Source organism: Dendronephthya gigantea, unplaced genomic scaffold, assembly GCF_004324835.1.
Source record: "Dendronephthya gigantea isolate DGI-Jeju-01 unplaced genomic scaffold, DenGig_1.0 000093F, whole genome shotgun sequence".
NCBI classification, from domain to species: domain Eukaryota; kingdom Metazoa; phylum Cnidaria; class Anthozoa; order Malacalcyonacea; family Nephtheidae; genus Dendronephthya; species Dendronephthya gigantea.
Window position 1 is genome coordinate 220,505 of NW_021163103.1, and position 18,602 is coordinate 239,106.

At 37.9% G+C, this 18,602-nt stretch overlaps 1 protein-coding gene across 3 annotated transcripts; it reads right to left on the reverse strand.

Annotated features, from left to right (window-relative positions):
• Positions 1-1,264: 1,264 nt before the first annotated feature.
• LOC114533642 (centrosome-associated protein 350-like) lies at positions 1,265-18,201 on the reverse strand. 3 transcript variants are annotated; one of them, XM_028555219.1, is made up of 38 exons: positions 17,916-18,201; positions 17,150-17,193; positions 16,683-16,932; positions 16,261-16,500; positions 16,035-16,103; positions 15,761-15,895; positions 15,518-15,655; positions 15,173-15,346; positions 14,879-15,061; positions 14,714-14,809; positions 14,531-14,617; positions 14,375-14,424; positions 14,157-14,255; positions 13,919-14,065; positions 13,767-13,821; positions 13,535-13,666; positions 13,189-13,398; positions 13,046-13,089; positions 12,617-12,931; positions 12,459-12,531; positions 12,326-12,383; positions 12,185-12,237; positions 11,918-12,063; positions 11,489-11,758; positions 11,147-11,407; positions 10,872-10,961; positions 10,723-10,776; positions 10,598-10,654; positions 10,048-10,385; positions 9,723-9,934; positions 9,417-9,544; positions 9,287-9,316; positions 8,825-9,100; positions 8,524-8,685; positions 8,059-8,333; positions 5,784-6,289; positions 5,438-5,595; positions 1,265-5,249 (listed from the first exon to the last, which is right to left on the reverse strand). In XM_028555219.1, the coding sequence occupies exons 1-38, from the start codon at positions 17,986-17,988 to the stop codon at positions 1,722-1,724; spliced, it is 9,216 nt and encodes a 3,071-aa protein (XP_028411020.1). In that variant the 5' UTR covers positions 17,989-18,201; the 3' UTR covers positions 1,265-1,721. The 3 variants fall into 3 exon arrangements, with proteins under 3 accessions (XP_028411020.1, XP_028411019.1, XP_028411018.1); XM_028555218.1 differs by having other exon boundaries at positions 14,531-14,614; positions 16,029-16,103; XM_028555217.1 differs by having other exon boundaries at positions 16,029-16,103.
• Between the last annotated feature and the right edge of the window lie 401 nt (positions 18,202-18,602).

Consider the following 18,602-nt stretch of genomic DNA (forward strand, 5'->3'; position numbering starts at 1 on the left):
GGTTATCTAGTAATAGCGAGGTGGAAAGTTTGTCAATACAATAAAAAACTGTAGTAATTAATATTTGAAGGGGTGAAAATTGAATTTAAACTAGTCTATTCCCAAACAGAATTATGGACTGAAAACAATGTTTCTTAAAATCCCAAACATTCTTTGAACGCAAACCGGAAACCACATAAATTTATAATATGTTCAAAGTTATCGTGTGTCGATGATCAAATAACGTAAATGGTTTACTTCATAGCCTTAATTCGTATTGGGGAATGGAAAGTCGTCTGTAAAAAGATGAATGTACCAAAAAAGATCTCGTAAATATGTTAAGATAATCATTCTGTTACTCTGGTTCCATAGGTTTGTCGGAATCTCGATACTCGTGTGTTTGGACGGGAAAGTTCTATGGCAATGGATAAATAAATAGAAGGCGGTTTTGCTTATAATGCGGCGAGGGTCTTTTTATGTGTTTCAAGATGCCCCACACTCTCTACAATCGTTTTCTACAAAAATTATTAGATAACTTTAAACTTTAATATCGGTAATTCAAAGTTTCGAGTCAGTAAACCTTACAGTTTGCTATCTGCACGGTCTGTTCCTTGTCGCCATAAGGTGAAACGAGTGTATTTCGCTTTTTAAATCACTATAGACAGTAAACACTACCAATAAATTGCAGGTTTTAAGCACTAAGCGTAGACAAATAAGCGCAGCTGTTTGATTTATTCAATATTTAACTTTACGAACACTCGAAAAAACATAAACTTTGGTGAATTGCAAGTGGAACACATTGATTTAAAATATCTTACGTTTTGAAATTTAGAAAGAAGAAAACGACGAATCAGTGGACTATTTGACTAATTGTGAGCCAGTGGGTTGAACGTTTAAAATGAAAGACAAAGTCAAACTACCTAAAACATCGGTAAGAATTTAAAACATTCTACATACAGTACGGTTATGATAGATGGCGCGAAATATTCATATAGAAAACAAAGAGGGAACATTAACTTGGTTAGTTACTGCGTATTAATTAAAAAATGTTGTTTGTAATTCTACATTCAACCTGAGAGTTTTTCATGCACAGGTTATTCTGATACATGTTTAAGGCTAGTTTCCACTCAGGAAAAATCTCCTTTGGATCGGAACGGACAGGAAAATTTCCTTTGTCGGTGAGTTCTCAGGCGGCGTTTATACAAAGGAAACTTTCCTGTCCTGTCCGATCCAAAGGAGAATTTTCCTGAGTGGAAACTAGCCTTTACAAGGAAAGAAGGTTCAAGGAACCATTACGGGGAAACCAAACAGGCTCGACCCTGCTTCTGTCTTTTTCTCCCTTCAAAAAATCTTCTCAATACACACTACTTTTTTTTTTTGAAACAATATTATTTACAGAAATATTTCAAGATTTACAATATAATGCTTATCTTTTCCTAACACATTTCATTCTAGTTTTTCTGCCCCTACAATAAGCTACCATGTAACAGTAACTTTTTTTGCATGCACAATGCATGACAACCACAACTCACTATAGTATGAACTATAACGTCAACACAACAGGCAAAATTGTCAGCAGCGAAGCCAATAAAACTTGGCGTTTATATTACTCCCGGGATAACTAACAATATAAAGTAACAAATCGAAAACTATTTACCCCAACCTAAATATCAAACTACATCATCACGTTTTATGTTGCTTCCAAAATGGAATGCTCCTAAATTATGTGGACTTACGTCAACCTAAACAACAAGTACATTATCAGGCACATTTGTCTTTGCTTGAATAGCACTAAATACACGCGCTGTGTCTTCTAATAACATATTCAAAATGGCGTCTGCAACTTGAAATTTGACATTTGTTTCATCCTCTTGATAGTCGGTCCATAATGGTTCCTCCTGTCTCAGTTCTTCAATTAGAATAGCGTCCACATTATCCTTCTTATTCCCGCGAACAGGTGTCTTGCGCGGTAACGTCGCCATTGTTGCTCGTGGAGCTCCCAGTCCAATTATATTCGTGACTCGTTCAAGGACGGCCGCGCGTATGTCTTCATCGCTTTTCCACCGCTTAAAATTTCGTGATAATTTTTGCCCGCTTTTCCATTTCGTCTTAGCCCACGGAGGTTGCGTGGCTGGTTCATTTTGAGAAATAGTGTCGATAACAACTTCTTTTGTCAGATCAAAAACAAGATGTCGATATGATTGAATGCTGACACACTCTGAATCGTTTTCAGTTTCTCCTGATAGGAAATGAGCCGTCGGTATGCAGTCATTCAGCGGCATCCCCAATCGGCGTTGTTCAAGCAAAACATCAACAGTAGAGTTAACCATCGGTATTAGTTCTTCTATGTTATGTGGAACGGCAATCATGGGACTATACTCGGGTAGTTCATTATCAGACGTTGCATCAGCGCTGAAGTTTGTAACATTTACAGGAAATTCATCCTCATCATCAAGAGGTGTACCTAAAAGTCCTGCAATGTCATCATCTATACTTCTCAAAGCATCTTCGTTTAAAATTTGGTTTGTTTTCGCGATCATCAGGGCGTTATTTACCGCAGTTTCATCGGCAATCTGGGATTTAATCTCCGGAATATTCTCTGTGGACGTCGTTTTTTGAACAATTTCCTTACTTGGAGACAACTCAGGTAAAGTTCGCGCAGTTGCAGCTTCTGACGCTTTGTTTTCCACCGCTTCCGCCAATCTGGCATTTCTCTCATTTTTATATCGTTTTATTTCAATCATTTGCATGATTGCATCCGCCAGTAAGTCTTTGGTAATATTATCAATAGTGGTATTTCCTTGGTTCCTTGCCGTCTCTGTTTTACCACTTTTCACCCTATCTGTATCATCTTCGAGGGTGACCCCTGCAGTAGCGATAAATGTTCCTGGTTGCTCTTTCCTAACCTGACCTGTTTCACTCTTTGTATCTATTTGTCCATCTGTGATCGTATCTGTACGACTAACATATTTATCCACATATACCACCTCATCACCACTATCATCATCATGAATACCGACTTTGTTTGTTTTTGTATCCGGACTTTCAGTAATAACATCCGTACAAATATGTCCTCCGCTAGAACGTCTTGCATCACCACTTTCAACCATGTTTGCACCAATGGATCCTTCCCTATCGACGAGATTTTTGCTAAGTGTGGAAACTGCTTTAGTTAAAGTCTTTCTATTTTGTTGGTTCGTTTCACTTTGTTCTTGTCCATCCGATTGTTTGGTTAAGTTCTTCATTGTATTCAGAGAGTCAGCTACAATATTTTTATATAAGTCATTAGTGATGTTATCAAGCACATGTTGAGAATGTAACTTATTCGTGTTTTCATCATATTCACTTTCATGTTCACGTAACTCGTATCCAAGCCCCCGTGTGTCCTGATCATCCTCCGTGGTTTTGTTGTTGGTTATAAACTTTGCAGAGTCCTCATCGTTGCTGGCATCGTCTGCAAGTTCTTCATCAATTTCCGAGATTTCTTCAGGAATACTGGCATCATCGAAATCGTCAGAATATTGGATCTCATCCCCAGAGTCTTTGGAATACTCGATCTTGTTCGTGCCAAGTTGTGATGACCGCGAGCTGTGCGATCTGCTGTCTTCATTACGTTTGAGAACTGGCGAGACATCAGCGACACTTTCCGGCGATGAAAGGACTTTCTGGCCATCTTCACAAACGCCCTGTTTCACCTCATTTAAGCCATGTTTATCTGATGCTGCCTGATCCAATAATCCACTTTCGTCCACTCTAAATTCATTGTTTATTTCATCTAAAGTAATGTTTTTTACTCCAGTTTCTTCTAAATTTGGTTCTTGTCCAATTTTGTCCATCTCTTTAATTTCATCTTCTTTTCTCCCTTCAATCAACTCGTCTCTGAAACTTCCACCTTCCGACTCATCTTCATGATTACTAACAATATCTTCGGCGATCGACGGGGACTCTGAACGGCTTTCGGTCGAATCGACTCTTGGAGAGGATTGAGTTTCATCATGTTCATGAGATAACCTTCGTTGCTCCTCTATTCTTGTTGACTGCATTTTAGGAACTGTTGGTTTTACTGTCGTATCTTGTTCATAATTTCTTGATTTTTCAACCTTAGTTGTTGATCTAGATGACGTGATACTTCTTTCAGAAATCGTTATCTCGGAAGACAAACTATCGTCCGAATCTTCGCTACGCCCTCGGGTGTTTTTGGTTAGATTTTTCTCAGCGTCACTTTGAGACTGCTTCTTGAGACGGTCACTACTTGACAATCGGTCAGATTTGTCACTTTCAGGTTCCGTATAGGAACGTTCATTGGGAACGCTCGGACTTTCCTCGGCAGGGCCCGTCAAATGCTCTGAAATACTTCGTGACTTTTCAGGTGATGTTTTGATTTCGAGACCAATACTACCGCCTGGTTCAGTGTACTCGAAAGTATCATCTCCGTAAGAAAAGTTTGCAGTTTTTGAACTGATATCTTTGCTGCTTTTCGGTGAATGTGAAAAGCCAGATGCTTTTGAATGAGTATCTTTAGCGACTTTCGAGTATTCCTCCGAGATACTTTCATCACTTGGTATGGGTGTGTACGACCTCTCAGAAATTTCCTCTGGAATTTCGGAACTTTTACTCGCCTCATCTTCGGCAATGCTCGGCACTTGTTCGGGGACGCTTGTCGTACTCTGCGAATGTTCAGAAACGTCTTCCAGGATATCAGAGGAGTCGCCAGGAGGAGAAACCGGAGGTTCTGATTCAAACGTGGGTCGCTTTGCATCCGAAGGTGGTATTTTTGACGTCTTATTTGTTATTGTTTTTTCTGGGTCTGAATCATTTTGTGCACCTCTCATCTCTACATCAGGAATGGAAACATCTATGATTTCAACAATCGATTCTTCTTTCTCTTTAGATGGCAATTCTTCTGGAATGTCTGTTTCATCACTCTGTGCTGAGACTCTGGATATTTCTGACCAACTTCGTCTTTTCCCATCGTTTGTCTTTGAGCATTCATCATCATCAATAACCTCAATAAACGATTCCTCTACCTCATGCGATGATGAAGACTCACCCCACGACCTAACATTTCTTTCTTTACCATCACTCCACCTGTCAGACCTTGGTGAAGTTTGACTGGACAATGGCGTAGTATAACCAGTTGGCTTCTGTGATGTTTGTCCTTTTTTAGAGCGGATTGAGATATTCTCATTTGACACCGGGGATGTTTTCTGCGCACCGGCAGACGCGGTCTTGATCTCAGCTAATTTTCGATGAATATCATCTCTTGTATTCTAGAAGTACACGAAATATAATTTTTGAAAACAGCTTTACAGCTAGATATGACTCTCCATCTTCACTCTTTTTTAAAAAAAGGGGAGTTGCGATTTAAATTGACGGCACCTCAGATATGAATTATCTACATATATCTCAGACAATTTCTAAGTTTTTAGGAATATGGCTGGATTTGGATGAAACAAACCTTTATTTCTATCTCAAGTTTCAGGGCTTCTTTCTTCATGACACTTCGTTTAATTTTTTGCTTTTTTCTCTCGAGCAGCTCCGCTTTCTTTTTTTCTTTCTCTAATACCTCATTTAACCTTCTTACTCTTTCCTCAACGTCACTCTGGTCAGAAGTTTCTAAGAAAAGAGACATTGTTAATTACTGAATAGGTGAGGCTGAATTTTCTAGATTTTTTTCTAATGAGGACAATGACGATGTTGCTTAAAAGAACGGAACAGAGAATATCCCATTTGATGCATTAAGATTTTAAAGACGCGTGGCCTTGGTATTCAGGAATTCTTTCTATAATATGATATAACCTTACCAGTCAACGAAAGTATCTCGTCCTCAACATTCGCTTCACCATTTTGTGACGTCATATGCTGTGATGTCATAGATCGTCGTGATCGCGGCGTACTGTCATCGGATTCAAACGTAGCGTTATCGTAATCATTTGCCGTTCTTTCGGCACTCTCCGTCTTTGCTTCGTCCGTAACTGATTTTGCCGTGCGTGAAATCTCTTCCGGTATTGACTGCTCGCTCGGGCTTTTCCCACCCGTGTCGTTTGAGAGTTTTGATTCGCTGGCTTCCGAAATAGCAACCTTTGATCGGCCGCCAGTAGAAACAGAGCTTCCTGATTGGCCAGCGTTGGAAATAGCGGCTGCTGATTGGCTGAGATTCCTCTGATTCTTCAACATTTCCGTGACTTTCTGTAACATACTGTTGACGTCTGATTCATCTTTGACTAACTTCTGTTGTCTCTCTAATAACATCTTGTGGATCTTGACAAGTTCTTCACTTTGATTAGGGGCAACCTGACCATCAACGGTGCTGAACAAAACAAAAAAATTTATTTCAAACACGACGTTTCTTCCTTATGCTACAGGTTACTTTTTGAACGACATTTATTTCCGTTGACATAATCAAATGGTCGTTGTGTTATTCCACTGCTATTTAGATCAGTAAACAGCGTATTTCGTGACTAAAATCGTACAGTTGTTGTCTTAGTAATATTTTCCCCATCGTCAGTAATTTAGAAATTTGCATAACAAACGAACTGCTAATACAAGCAACAATTCTCTGATCCGTTGCGGAAAATAATTTTGTCTCCGCAATCGTATATTCCCACTATGACAAATATTTGCACGATATTTCTGCACTTATTCCTCCAAATCCCTTGTTATTAACGTAGATTATTTGAAATTAAAAATTTAGTAAAAATATAAAAACACGCTTGTACTTTGGCAAAACTACTGACAATGTAAAAGATTTATAAGCGGATATATGTGATAAAATTGTATTACGCTTCACTATTACCCCGACATTTGCATGACTATATTTTCAGTAGGCAAATGATGTTGACGATTTAACATTTATATTTACTAACAGATTGGCTATCATCATATGAATTTACTAATGCTTGTGTAATCGGTTATAGTTTAACACCCAATTTACACATTAATTTTTAAGGCTTTCGTAGGATTAAAATTTGGTGAACATTGCAAGTACTGTTGACGTAATGGAGTCTTAAAGGCTGTTTTACTAACAACGAAAGCTTACCTTCGGTATTGAGGAAAGTCTGAGCATGACATTTCAGACAGTAAAATATCAAATATTTAGTAGTTTTATCCAAATGTTACGCGTTTTCACTCCCAACTTCACAGAATAACGTATAAATTAACTTTAGTGTAATTGTAGCACAGAAACATGTGCTGAAACCATTTTGAGATCAAGCAACCGGGGCTATAGGCCACCGCGCAATAATTTCACAATATAGAATCTGTGGAATTTTACTCTCATTAGTATGCCAACTGACTATATTTAGCTGTGATTTTTGGCGAGAAAATTCAAAACCACGGTCCTTAAAAAACGACGGAGCAAAAATGATAAACTTATTTGTAAAATCACATCAAGCATACCGGCTAAAAAGTTTTGGTTTTTGTCAAGGTTAATACTAAATATTTGGACATTTGCTCAAGAACTTAAGTTTACGATTACGTAATGTTATTATCGATGTGCTTCATTAATTCCTCTTTGTGTAATTTGTTGTTGTTAAAAAGCAGTGGGTGGTTTGCGGCTTTACAAAGTGTCCAATTTTTTTATTCAAATATCTAGGAAGTGTGCGTGGCTAAAGCAAAGATCTGATATGGTTTCAAATTAAAATTGAATTGTAACTTTAGAGTTTTTCATCATTACCGCCGCGTGTAAAAATGTCACTTATATTGGTTCTACTAAGATCAAATTCCGCAAACGAAAGAGTTTTTCATTGCTCTTTACTTTTGGGTAAAAATAGTAATAACAATAGACAATCTGATATTAAATCCTATAATACAGAGATCTGAGTGCTGCGCTACCCTGGGTACCACTGATTTTAAGACCGTTTTCTGTTGATTTTTAGGACGATTTAGCACGAGAACGGAAACGTCAAAGACGACGTGAATGGCGAATAAATTACGTGATGCGGCCATGTATTGACCTGCACGCCATTTATTCGTCATTTTCATGTTGTCTTTGACGTTCCTAAACCTAAGTCAGGTTCTTATTGAATGAATGGTATAGACGGCGCTTTTATTTTTCTGGACTGACATAAAAAAACATACCTCAACAGTTGAAGAATACTGGAAGGTTCTTCTTCACCTCGCCCTGCGGCGCTTCGTCGTCCCTGGGTCTCATCCTCCGACTTTGGAGTGCTGTATGATGGAAAGGACGACGCAGTGTTATTAGGGGATATATGAGATGACCCATGATCACCACTGATATCCTCTGATATACTCTTGGCTGAGTGGTCAGGTTTCGATTTTGAGCGGCTCGATGGCGTGGATTGCGTGTCCTGCTTTTTAACTGGAGAAGATGTCCTGGGGTGACTCTGTGATGGCTGAAGTAGAGGAATTTGTATATAAACTATATAAGATTATATCAACGGTGGGATAACTACACGGAAATACACAAGTCGCTTTATGACTGCTGAGATGAGAGACATGCACCTGTGGTAAGCGACCAATGTGATAGGAAAAACCATTTCTAAATAATGGAAATGACGAGTAAGCTGTCTTGACTATACTCACCGAACGTGAACTGCGGTCTTTTTTTGACGGATCTTTCTGGATTTTCTCCCGGATATTCAGTGTGGCCTGATGTAGTCGTCGTATTTCTTGTTGTTGATAAATCATAAAACGTCGTTGAAAACTTGCAGCTCTATTTGCAGCTTTCAAACACTTTATCTCCTCCTGAGAAATGAAACATGAGAACGAATTCAGAACACTTCCAGCGGCACTTCAGTCAGAATAATAGTTTGTTTACGCCGAAACGAAAATCATCATTAATCCAAAATGACATGTCAAATCAAGTTTTGATCAGAAATCAAACCTTCTCTGCTTTATGTTTCATCCTGATTCCTCTTTCCCGCTTTTTTATTGACGGCATCACGTCATCAGATCCTTTATCACGTGATTGTTTCTTCATCTGTTCTAGCCATTGCAGTTCAGCCTTAGTCTTGTCTTTCAGAGACTTCTCTCGTAATCTCAAGATGGCTGCTTGATGTTTCGTTCGTACCTCTTCCTCGTGCACGTATTGTTGGATCATGTCAACGGTGAATTTACCGAAAGAGTCGTCGCTTTCAAATGGCGTACGATGTGATTTCTCCTTGAAGAAATAAGAACCGTGTTTAATTCAGGCTAAGAATGCGGACTATTCCTTGAAGATATTCCTCAATATTATATACACAACTCGTGCGACTGATTAAGGCTCGTAATGTAAAACATTGGTATCAAGTAGATACTCCGCAACATACTCCTGGATGTACATTTTTCAACAATAATTTTCAAGTACCTTTCTTTTTTCTTCACTGAATGAAATATCCTAAATATGGAAAGAGAGAGAGAGAGAGAGAGAGAGAGGTTATTTTTACAAGCTTGCCGCTTTGCACACATTAAAAATGCCAAAACCAGAAATGTCAAACCTTAATTCTATTCATGCTTTTCCTTCGATGTTCTCTCGATGGCAAAAGAAAATTGAAATCGATATCTTCGTCCGTTGGCGGATGTGAAGAATCGTCAAATTGTGAACTATAGTCGAGGATTGATGATACTAGAAACATCAAATAATAATTTAGTCATCATTTACAACGCCACTGTATCATTGCATATTGCAAAAACAAAAGCGTGATGATTTGTTAAACTGGGTTAAGATACAGTAAAAGAACGAAACGATCCGGGAAGATCTTTATATTCATTTGTTTTCAGAATTTCGCTCATGAAGTTCCTACCCGAGCCATGATTTCTTCTTGAGCGTTCCCTTGGTAATGATCCATCTCGTAAGTCAGAATCGTCGTTCACTGTCGTATCATCTTCGTGAATTGTCGTATCCTCTTCGGACACACTTTTCTCTGGGAGATCTTCGGCGATGCTCTCTGCTGTTAATGAGGCATGATCTGTGATTGCTGATTTTACATCGGAACCGTCATTCCTTGCTGTTTGACTAGAAGAGAGATAGTCAACGATAAGACATGTCTTTGTGCCACTTCACTGGCACCACTCCATTATCTAAATACAATAAAGCGTTCTGTAGTCGACACTTGCTAACGTACTAACCTTGCATACGAATCAAACTCGTCGCTTGAGTAACCACCCGCTTGACGTGGTGACGCTACGGAAGATAAACTTTCAAATGATTTTGATTGGTTAGAAATGACATCACGTGTGCGTGTATGCTCATCACCCGTGCGAGTTCGATCATCACTCGTGCTATGTTCGGAATTCATCGCGTGGCCTTCGCTGATACTTGTAGCACGTTCGACAAGTGTCGTAGTTGGTCGTTTTGTCTTGTGCAGACCTTCAACTGCTGCGCTTGTTGTGCTTGTCACGTTTTTACAAAATTCCGCAAGTTGATTAGAGGTGTTAGTTAGGAGATCTGACGTCATCTTTGTTGCCTAGAAATAACAAAGTTTAAAATAGCTTTAAAAAGCATAAATGTACAGATTTCTATATAGCTCGTCAGAAACTCCTTCAATCATAGTAAGTATTCGTGTTGGAAAAAGCCACGCTACCCCCTCTTGTTTCTTCCTACAGGGAAGGAATGCTTTCTGTTGGGTTATTTTCAGTAGTTTCACGACAACGTGAAATGATTACCAATTCGTCATACCTCTTCTATGTACTTCCTGGAATGTTCTGCGTTTGTTTTTATCGCCTCACTTTGGACCTAAGAATTAAATGTACTTTTGCTAAATAAAAGAATACGCAAGGAATTACATTTTTTGAAAACTTTACCTCTGCAAGTCTTTCAGCAGCTGATGAGGCTGCCATTGCCGCTGCCTGTCGAGTCTGGAGTGGAAAAGACGACGTAAAATTACAGTATTTATGACTAGAATAAAAGAATTACGATAGTGTAGCATTCAAACATAGAAATATTTTTCTACCTTCTCTAGCTCTCTGGCAGCCTGGATTGCTTCTTCCTTCGCTTTCAGCCTTAAATGATGCATCTCGTGTTCATGTGTTTGTTGTTTCGCCTGAGAATGTCACAAGGTATGTAAATGTTTCCAGTTTTATTTAAATAAAATAAAAATGAGAAAGAGGAGTGGTACGATTTAGTGGCCCGTGAGCAAATATTAGGTGTGGTTGCGTTGGAGATTAATCAAATCTTGTCAGCGAACTAACGCCTAGTATACGATGATTGACAGTTGTATATTTGTACCTTGAGTATTTGTGCCAATGACACGGTCTCTTGTTGTGCTAATGAAACAGCTCTGGTCCTTTCAATGTCGTTTACTTGACGTACCGAATCCTCGACATTTTCCAATAAATTGATCTCAGCCGTGAGCTTTCGTTGTAAGGAGTCTGGAGAGAGCCTGTTGCCGCCAGTACGGTCCATGGGTCGAGGGATGTAAACCCGACGTCTGATTGGTTCATTTTCCTCCGACGGAGAAATAGAGGGGCTGGACCTAGTACGGTGTTGCTGAAAGAAAAAAAAATCATAGGATTTTGCCGTCGGTAAAAACGACTTTCTGGCTAAGCCTGTATGCTTCTCTGCACTCACCCTAGTTGAAGGAATAACAAAACCATCTTTCTCGTTTGAGCTTAATATGTGGTCATTTTCATGCAATGGCGAGACTCTGTTTCGCTTCTCTCGTTCCGATAACTGTTTCTTTTCAACATCAACTTCTGTGAATAAAACGTTATCTCTTCCTTCTGAAGTCGAACGACCAGAAGTCGAACGACCAGACTTAGTCTTCGTCTCTGTGTTCGTTTTATCGACGTCTTCGTCTGTTTCAAAACATTCTGAGTAGGTTCCAGCTTTTGATGCATCCTAAAAATACAGATTCTATGTTAATACGATACTCTGAAGAAGAGACAAACAAAAGCGAGACCAAAAGAGCATTGAATGAATCTAGAACGTAGTTAACAAGCATAGAAACAAAAAAAAGTAACCCCAAAAGTACACACTTGGAAACAAAAAAAAAACAACCTTCTTTAAATCCCCCTCTGTTGTCACAGAAGAAATGTCGACATCTGTAAAGTCATCGTCATATTCAATATTTTGATCAGGACTTTTCCTTCTGTCGACCTCCAATAAACTGGCAGTCTCAGAGCCTGGCTCATCGTTTAAAATATCTATAAATTTATTTTTTGTGAGTTATTGTCTTTGTGTTCATAATGTCTTAGACAATAACATAACACAATACGAAAGAGAGCAGTTTAAAAACTATAAAATTATAAAAGACGTTCATCTTACCGTCAATTGGTAACGTTGGATGTCGACGAGAAAAAATGTTCATAACACTAAACCTTGAAATGTGACATCAAGAATAAATAGAGGTATAAGTGTCTCGTTGAAAATTATCATATTTTTCCTACAACTATTTCACAAAAGTACCTGTCTCCTCTTGGCTCGTAGTGAACAGTTGGAGCCGTGAGATGAGATGTGGTGATATCTATGCAGAATATACACACGACATTAAAGATCGCACCAAATTGGAAAAAGGTAATAACAGAAAAATACAGCATACCATTACGAAGAAAGTTAGACCGTGTTCTGAGGTCATCCAGTTGGAATTTCCTTTCTTGCTTCGCGGGAGAACGCTGGAAAAATAATATATTTTCCTCAATCGTACGGTGTTTATTTACAGGGTAATCGTCAACCAATGAATAAAAACCAACAACAAACCTTCAGGTCGTTATTCAATGTTTCTGTTCCATAAAACGGCCGAATATTTGTAAACTGGATGGATCCCTCATCAGATGAGCCTTCAGAGAACCGAGGTTCCTCTATGTTCAGTCGGAGAGAAGGTCCTGGGAACAAGCTTGCTTCAACATTACCTTCACGTGACATATCACGAGCATTATTTTCTCCACCTATCGTTTGGGTTGTGTTTCGTCTCGAGTGTTGTGTGGTTTTTCTCTCATTCCATTCATTTCTCTTCCTCACCGTGTGTCCGCGGTATGCTGCTTGAATTGTAGTCGCTGCCGCCGCTCTGGTAGACTTGAAAACAAGAGAGAAATATTTAAACACACCACGAGGAGAAAGAGATTAAAAACTGATAAAGGTATCCAGTGTTATAAAATATCGTTTAAATGAATAAAGAAGTTGAAAAACCTGTTTTTCATTTTCATCGGCCTGTTGTCTGATATTTGCAACGCCTACAAAGATTGATGGATTATTTATGGTTTGGCAAACGATTGTCATTCGTAACGACGGTAGTAACAAGAGTAACAAGAAGTCTAATACAAAATACAAACCTGGTAATATTCCCTGGAATCCAGTCTCCCTGGCTTTCGGTTGTGCTGAAACTTCGACAGCAGGTTGAGAAACAGCTCCTTCCGTACCACCGCTGAGACGTAACGCATGTGTCTGCAGGCGCGACTGAAGGGCGAGCGCCGTAGCCTGGAGAGCAGTGAGCCGCTTGACTCGTTGATCTAATGGAGCCTCACTGGGTTCTGGAGGTAAAACTACAAAAAAAGAATTATTTCATTTAATGTATTGAAATAATTGAAAACAAGTGAAGAAGGCATTTTATGCCTAATTATTAATCCTATATGACCAAAGTTTTTAGTGAACTGTGAGCATTCATAAATTGAATCTTACTTGGTCCTAGCGAACTGTGACGTGATGTTTCTTCTGATGTCTGATTGGTTGATATATCTCCTGTTAATGTGACGTCACCGTCGTCGTCACTGCATGGCTCAGATAACGGTTCATTACTTATGTCATTAATCGCTGGAATTTAAATGAGATTTCGTAAAACATCATAACACGAGTTTTTATTAGGGAACAAATCTAAAATGAACATTATACTATAATAAGATGAGTTGTGAACCTTTGTTTTCCTTGTCTGACTCGTTTTGCGTTGATTTCTGGACAACCTGATTATCCTGGAAGCAAACAGTAAGAAATTTTTTTAAAAAGGAATGACATCTACTGGACCTCTAATAAGAATTAGCCAGAACTCTTTATTTCATTTTTTCTTACGTTTATATATTCTTCATTGTCTTCTTCAGGATCAATTCTTTCCTGTCCTGGTATATTGATGTCAAAATTTCCAAATGAGAAAGTCTTTCCAAGTCGCTTGTCTTTCTTTGCTGGTGCAAAACTCTTCTTCTGCCTCTCGTACAAGTCCTATAAACAAACGTAAAAGTATTTCCTTCAGCAATACGGTCGTACCATTTAAAAGAAACCTTTACGACGTGGCAAGGAATATTTCAGGCACCTTCAAACGTTGTTGTTTCTCTTCTTCTCTTTTCTTTTTCTGAATCTTTTCTTGTTTTTGTTTCTTCTTACGCTCCGCCAGCTGATGGGCCATGTATTTCTTGAAAAATATCATTTTTGATCCAGTGTTAAAATGTTTACACAGTAGGTGATAACAGGATTTATGAAATACAAATATATAAGAAAGTGTAAAAGAAATACGAATACACTGTACTGTACCTGAACTTCGGCCTGGTCGTAATGGCGAGTTTTCCCTTTCGGAAATGTATCTAAATGAAAAATGAAAATGTTTGATGTCACTGGTTATTCATTCCCCTATGAATACATTTTCCCATGAATACATTTCATTTTATAGCTATGAAGTGTATACACTACCTTCGGTTGGTTTTCGAGTCGGTTGTGCTTTCTTCCTTTTTAAAGTGTTCTTTTTTGAAGGGCTACACTTCCGCTCTTCATCACCTTCTAAACAATAAGTATTTTTGCATATCTTCCAGAATAGATTTCCGAGCGTAGCTAAACAAACTAATGTTAAAATAAACCTATCATTCGTAGTCATACCTGAGCTATCCTGTGCAAGATCAGCGAGCATACTTTTTGCTTCTTTAGACAAAATGTCTTTTATATTTTCCTCATCAGAATCTATGCTAACATTTTCTGTTAAGCAAAATCATTTTGTCAGACTCAAAGGAAAGATTTGTTTAGTTGAAGGCAAAAGCGACCAACCTGAAGGTTTATATGTTTCATCTTTAACCTCTGACACATCTTTCTCAGCCTCAAACTTTTCAATTTTTGCATTGAAGCGTTCAATGACATCATCATCTGAAGATAAACGTCCTTCGCTGATTTCATCATCAGATTGCGAACAAACTTGAAATGTTGCATTTTTCCTGTCATTCTTTAATGGACCTGAAAAAAAACATGATGAATGTGATTATGAATTCAGTTCAGAATGTCGTCTTTATAAAAGATGCAGAACCGAAACTAGTTATTTGGCAGCCAGTTTTGCAATTTGCCAACCTTTCTCCGTTCTTTCTGTTGCAGGCCCAGGCAATGTTTTCTTAGTTTCTTTATCAGCTGTTTTGGCTTTTTTAGCGTTTAATAATCGTTTTACATTCGCATGACCATCTCGCCAAGATGTTGTAGTTATAACTTCTTGTTGCCTTTTAGAGCCAATAATTCTCGTCATTTTGCCTAACGATCAATAAGGTCAGAGGGGTTAATGATAGATCAAGCAGAATTTGTAACCAGAAGCAGTTGAGAATGATTAGTGACTATAAAGCTCTCTGGCAGTGAACCTAGCTGTCATAGGAGATTTGAGCTTTGTAGCCTCTGATTAATTTTCACTCTATGAAATTTCCATACCTTTGGCATTTTTTCCCTCCTGTTTTTGATGAGGTTTCAACAACACCTTGTTTTTGGTATCCTTGGGAATTTTTGTTTGAACTGCTTGTTTCTTATTTTCAACCTTTTTCTGCTTTGGTTCTGAGACAGCATTAAAACCTACAAAGAAATCACACATACTGTAAGCAAAAAATGCTAAGTTATCACCTGTTTGTTGGTTTCATTTCTATAACACAGGACAGGCAAATCTTCCATTATATGTACCTTTGTATGTTGGTCCAGATGCAGAAATTGTGCCAACCTTTCTTTTCAGTGGTAAAGAAAACTTTACATCATTCTGGTCACATGGTTCATCTGACATACTCACATGATCATTACTTTCATGTAGTCTTCGACCACCTGGTAATGTGTTTAAAATGGATTATGTTTAATATTTTTGTATTTTTCCTGCCTTGCATTTCTGTAGTGCATACATTTTTATACAACATTGTTTGTCAATAAATAAAGACTTTTGATGAAGAAATGAGCTCACCCAAACCTTTGTCTTTCTGTTTTGAAAGCATTGCCTTTTGTTTTTGAACCTTCTCCTTGATCTTCTGCAGACCAGCTACACAAATAAATGCCAGTTTTTATCAACTAGTAATGTTAATGTGAAATGGATCTGTCTTTTTGTTGATGCATTATGGAAGCATATGCCAGGACATAAACAATTAAGGCTTCATAAATTCAATTACTCAATGTCAAATTCATTTTTACTTTTATACCTTCATTTCTTGCTAAAACTGTCTTGCCATGAAATGATGGTGATGATGTTACACTGAACTGTTGTGATGATGAACTATTGACAGTTGTATTAGCAAATGAGCTATCCTTGCTTGATGGCGGATCATTAAGAACAGTTGGGTGGATTGTGGTTGTCTCAAAATAAGTCGGTCGTTCACTGTGAATATTTCCAGGCTTTGACACACCATATGTGTAACGTGTTGGTGAATAGCCATCTTTTTCTGTTAGGTTAAACAATAACATACGTACCATATGAGAGCAGTAAAATAGGTTTCAATAATGACCCTAATAATGATCAGCAAGTTTGATTTCATTTGATCACATTATATTGAAAACACTAAATAATCTTTTTTTTTCTAATACATTTATAGAACCAAATTATAACAACCCATCTAATTCTTACCTCGATTCAGGTTGGAGTAACCTGCTTTGGGAATAGATGAAATATCTGAAACCTTTGACCAATCAGCCTTAGGTTTCCTTGCCTCCGCTTTTGATGCAGTATTGTCCAAAAGTTGAAAGCGAGTCACTTTTCCAAACTGTTGTTTTTCACTTGAAATTTCTTTTAAAACTTTGCCATCCGAAGAATGAATGTTTTTGGCCACTTTTGGCCATTTTTTTGCAGCTACAACGTCATCTTCTAGTCTGCTTAGCTGAAAGACAGTGTCACATACACATGTAAGACACACGACTGACTATTTAAAAGGTCTATCAAGTTTTCTAAAATATACGGTAGCTATAATTTAACCAGGATATACAAGTTTGATGACACAACAATTGACATTGATATATATGGTATATCATATTGATCAGTGCACAATCATTTTGTCTCTCAGAGATCAACCAAAAATTTGAATTGTAATTACTTACTGATTGTTTAATGTCAGCAATATTATCCCAAGCACTTGATATGCCTAAATTGAAGCAAATATGTTGATCATCACCACGCAACATGAGCTAAGAAGTGGGTATTAGACCATATCAGACAGGATCATGTATTATTTTGAGAAAACTAGAAAGTACCCACTCCTAACTCTAAAATAACTAAATGAAATTTTTTTTGTATAATTTTCAGGCCTCATTCTACCAAATGGCATTGTTAAAACTTAAATTAAATCACAGAAAGAAATAAAAGAATGAAAACTCAGTGCATTGGGGGGATCGAACCCAGCATGATCTGAAGGTGGGACGAGGCCTTGAACAACTCTGCTAACTAGCTCAAGCTTAAGAGAGAGGCACAAAAAACTTATGTACCTTGAAATTTCCAACAAATAACAACATCACACAAAGTCATGATACATAACTAGTATTCTGATATGGTCTAATGCCAAACAGGTCAATAAAGGGGGTTCACATTCAGTCATTGACGGACTGCCTGATGCATAAATATAGTTTGTAGTAAACAATTTGTCCAAATCGGTCTCAAAATCCGTAGTTAACTACAATTTGCGTGACTAAAATTGGCCGCCAAAAAGAATTTAAAAGTTTTATTCAACCAGACAATGATCCATCAACAAAAATCACATAGAATGAAGTCGTGATTGATCATCCATCTGTTTGCAACACTTCTAGACAATTGCATACTAAAGCAAGAGCACGTGATGAATGTAAGGCCAATATAACATGTTACACTCACCAAATACATCAGGCCTAATGTTTCTTCTTACATATATTGTTGGATCCTCAACTCTGCGGACAGTAAATGACATGTTGCTAAATTTAGCATATCAACGGAAACTACCCCAACAAAAGCAAGCGATCGCAAGCACGATACTCAGTCGATTGCAGATATATAGATCGATCCATTCCAGCGAGAATAGAATTGGATAACTCGACTATATTTTCGGTTTTTTAAACGATTTGTAAACACGCCGTTTACGATGAAGACATTTTATAAACAAACGAAAGTTGAATAAATCAATAAAAATATGGCGGGCAATGACCGCTCAGGATTGTGGGTAGACTTGCAATTTTGAATTTTTATCGAAAATGTTAATTTTGAAATGAAATGAAATTTACATTTTTGTTCTTTATAGTTAAGACAACTGCCACAAATTATTTCAATTTTCTCGCAGCCTTTATTTCAGGAATTTTAGTGTAATACCTATTAGGCTATTACCCAATTTTTAGCTTTGCCTAAAAGTTTCCGGGGGGCGAGACGAATGTCTCCAGTCTGCCTGACGACTGACGAGGGAGGCGAGTGCGAGCCACAATCTTGGAAAAAATATTGGGAGACTTTTTTTGAAGTCTAACCAGATTTCCAGTTACGTACAGCAAGTCTACCAATTCTCTCAACCAAAAAGCAAGTTGCCATTAATTTCCC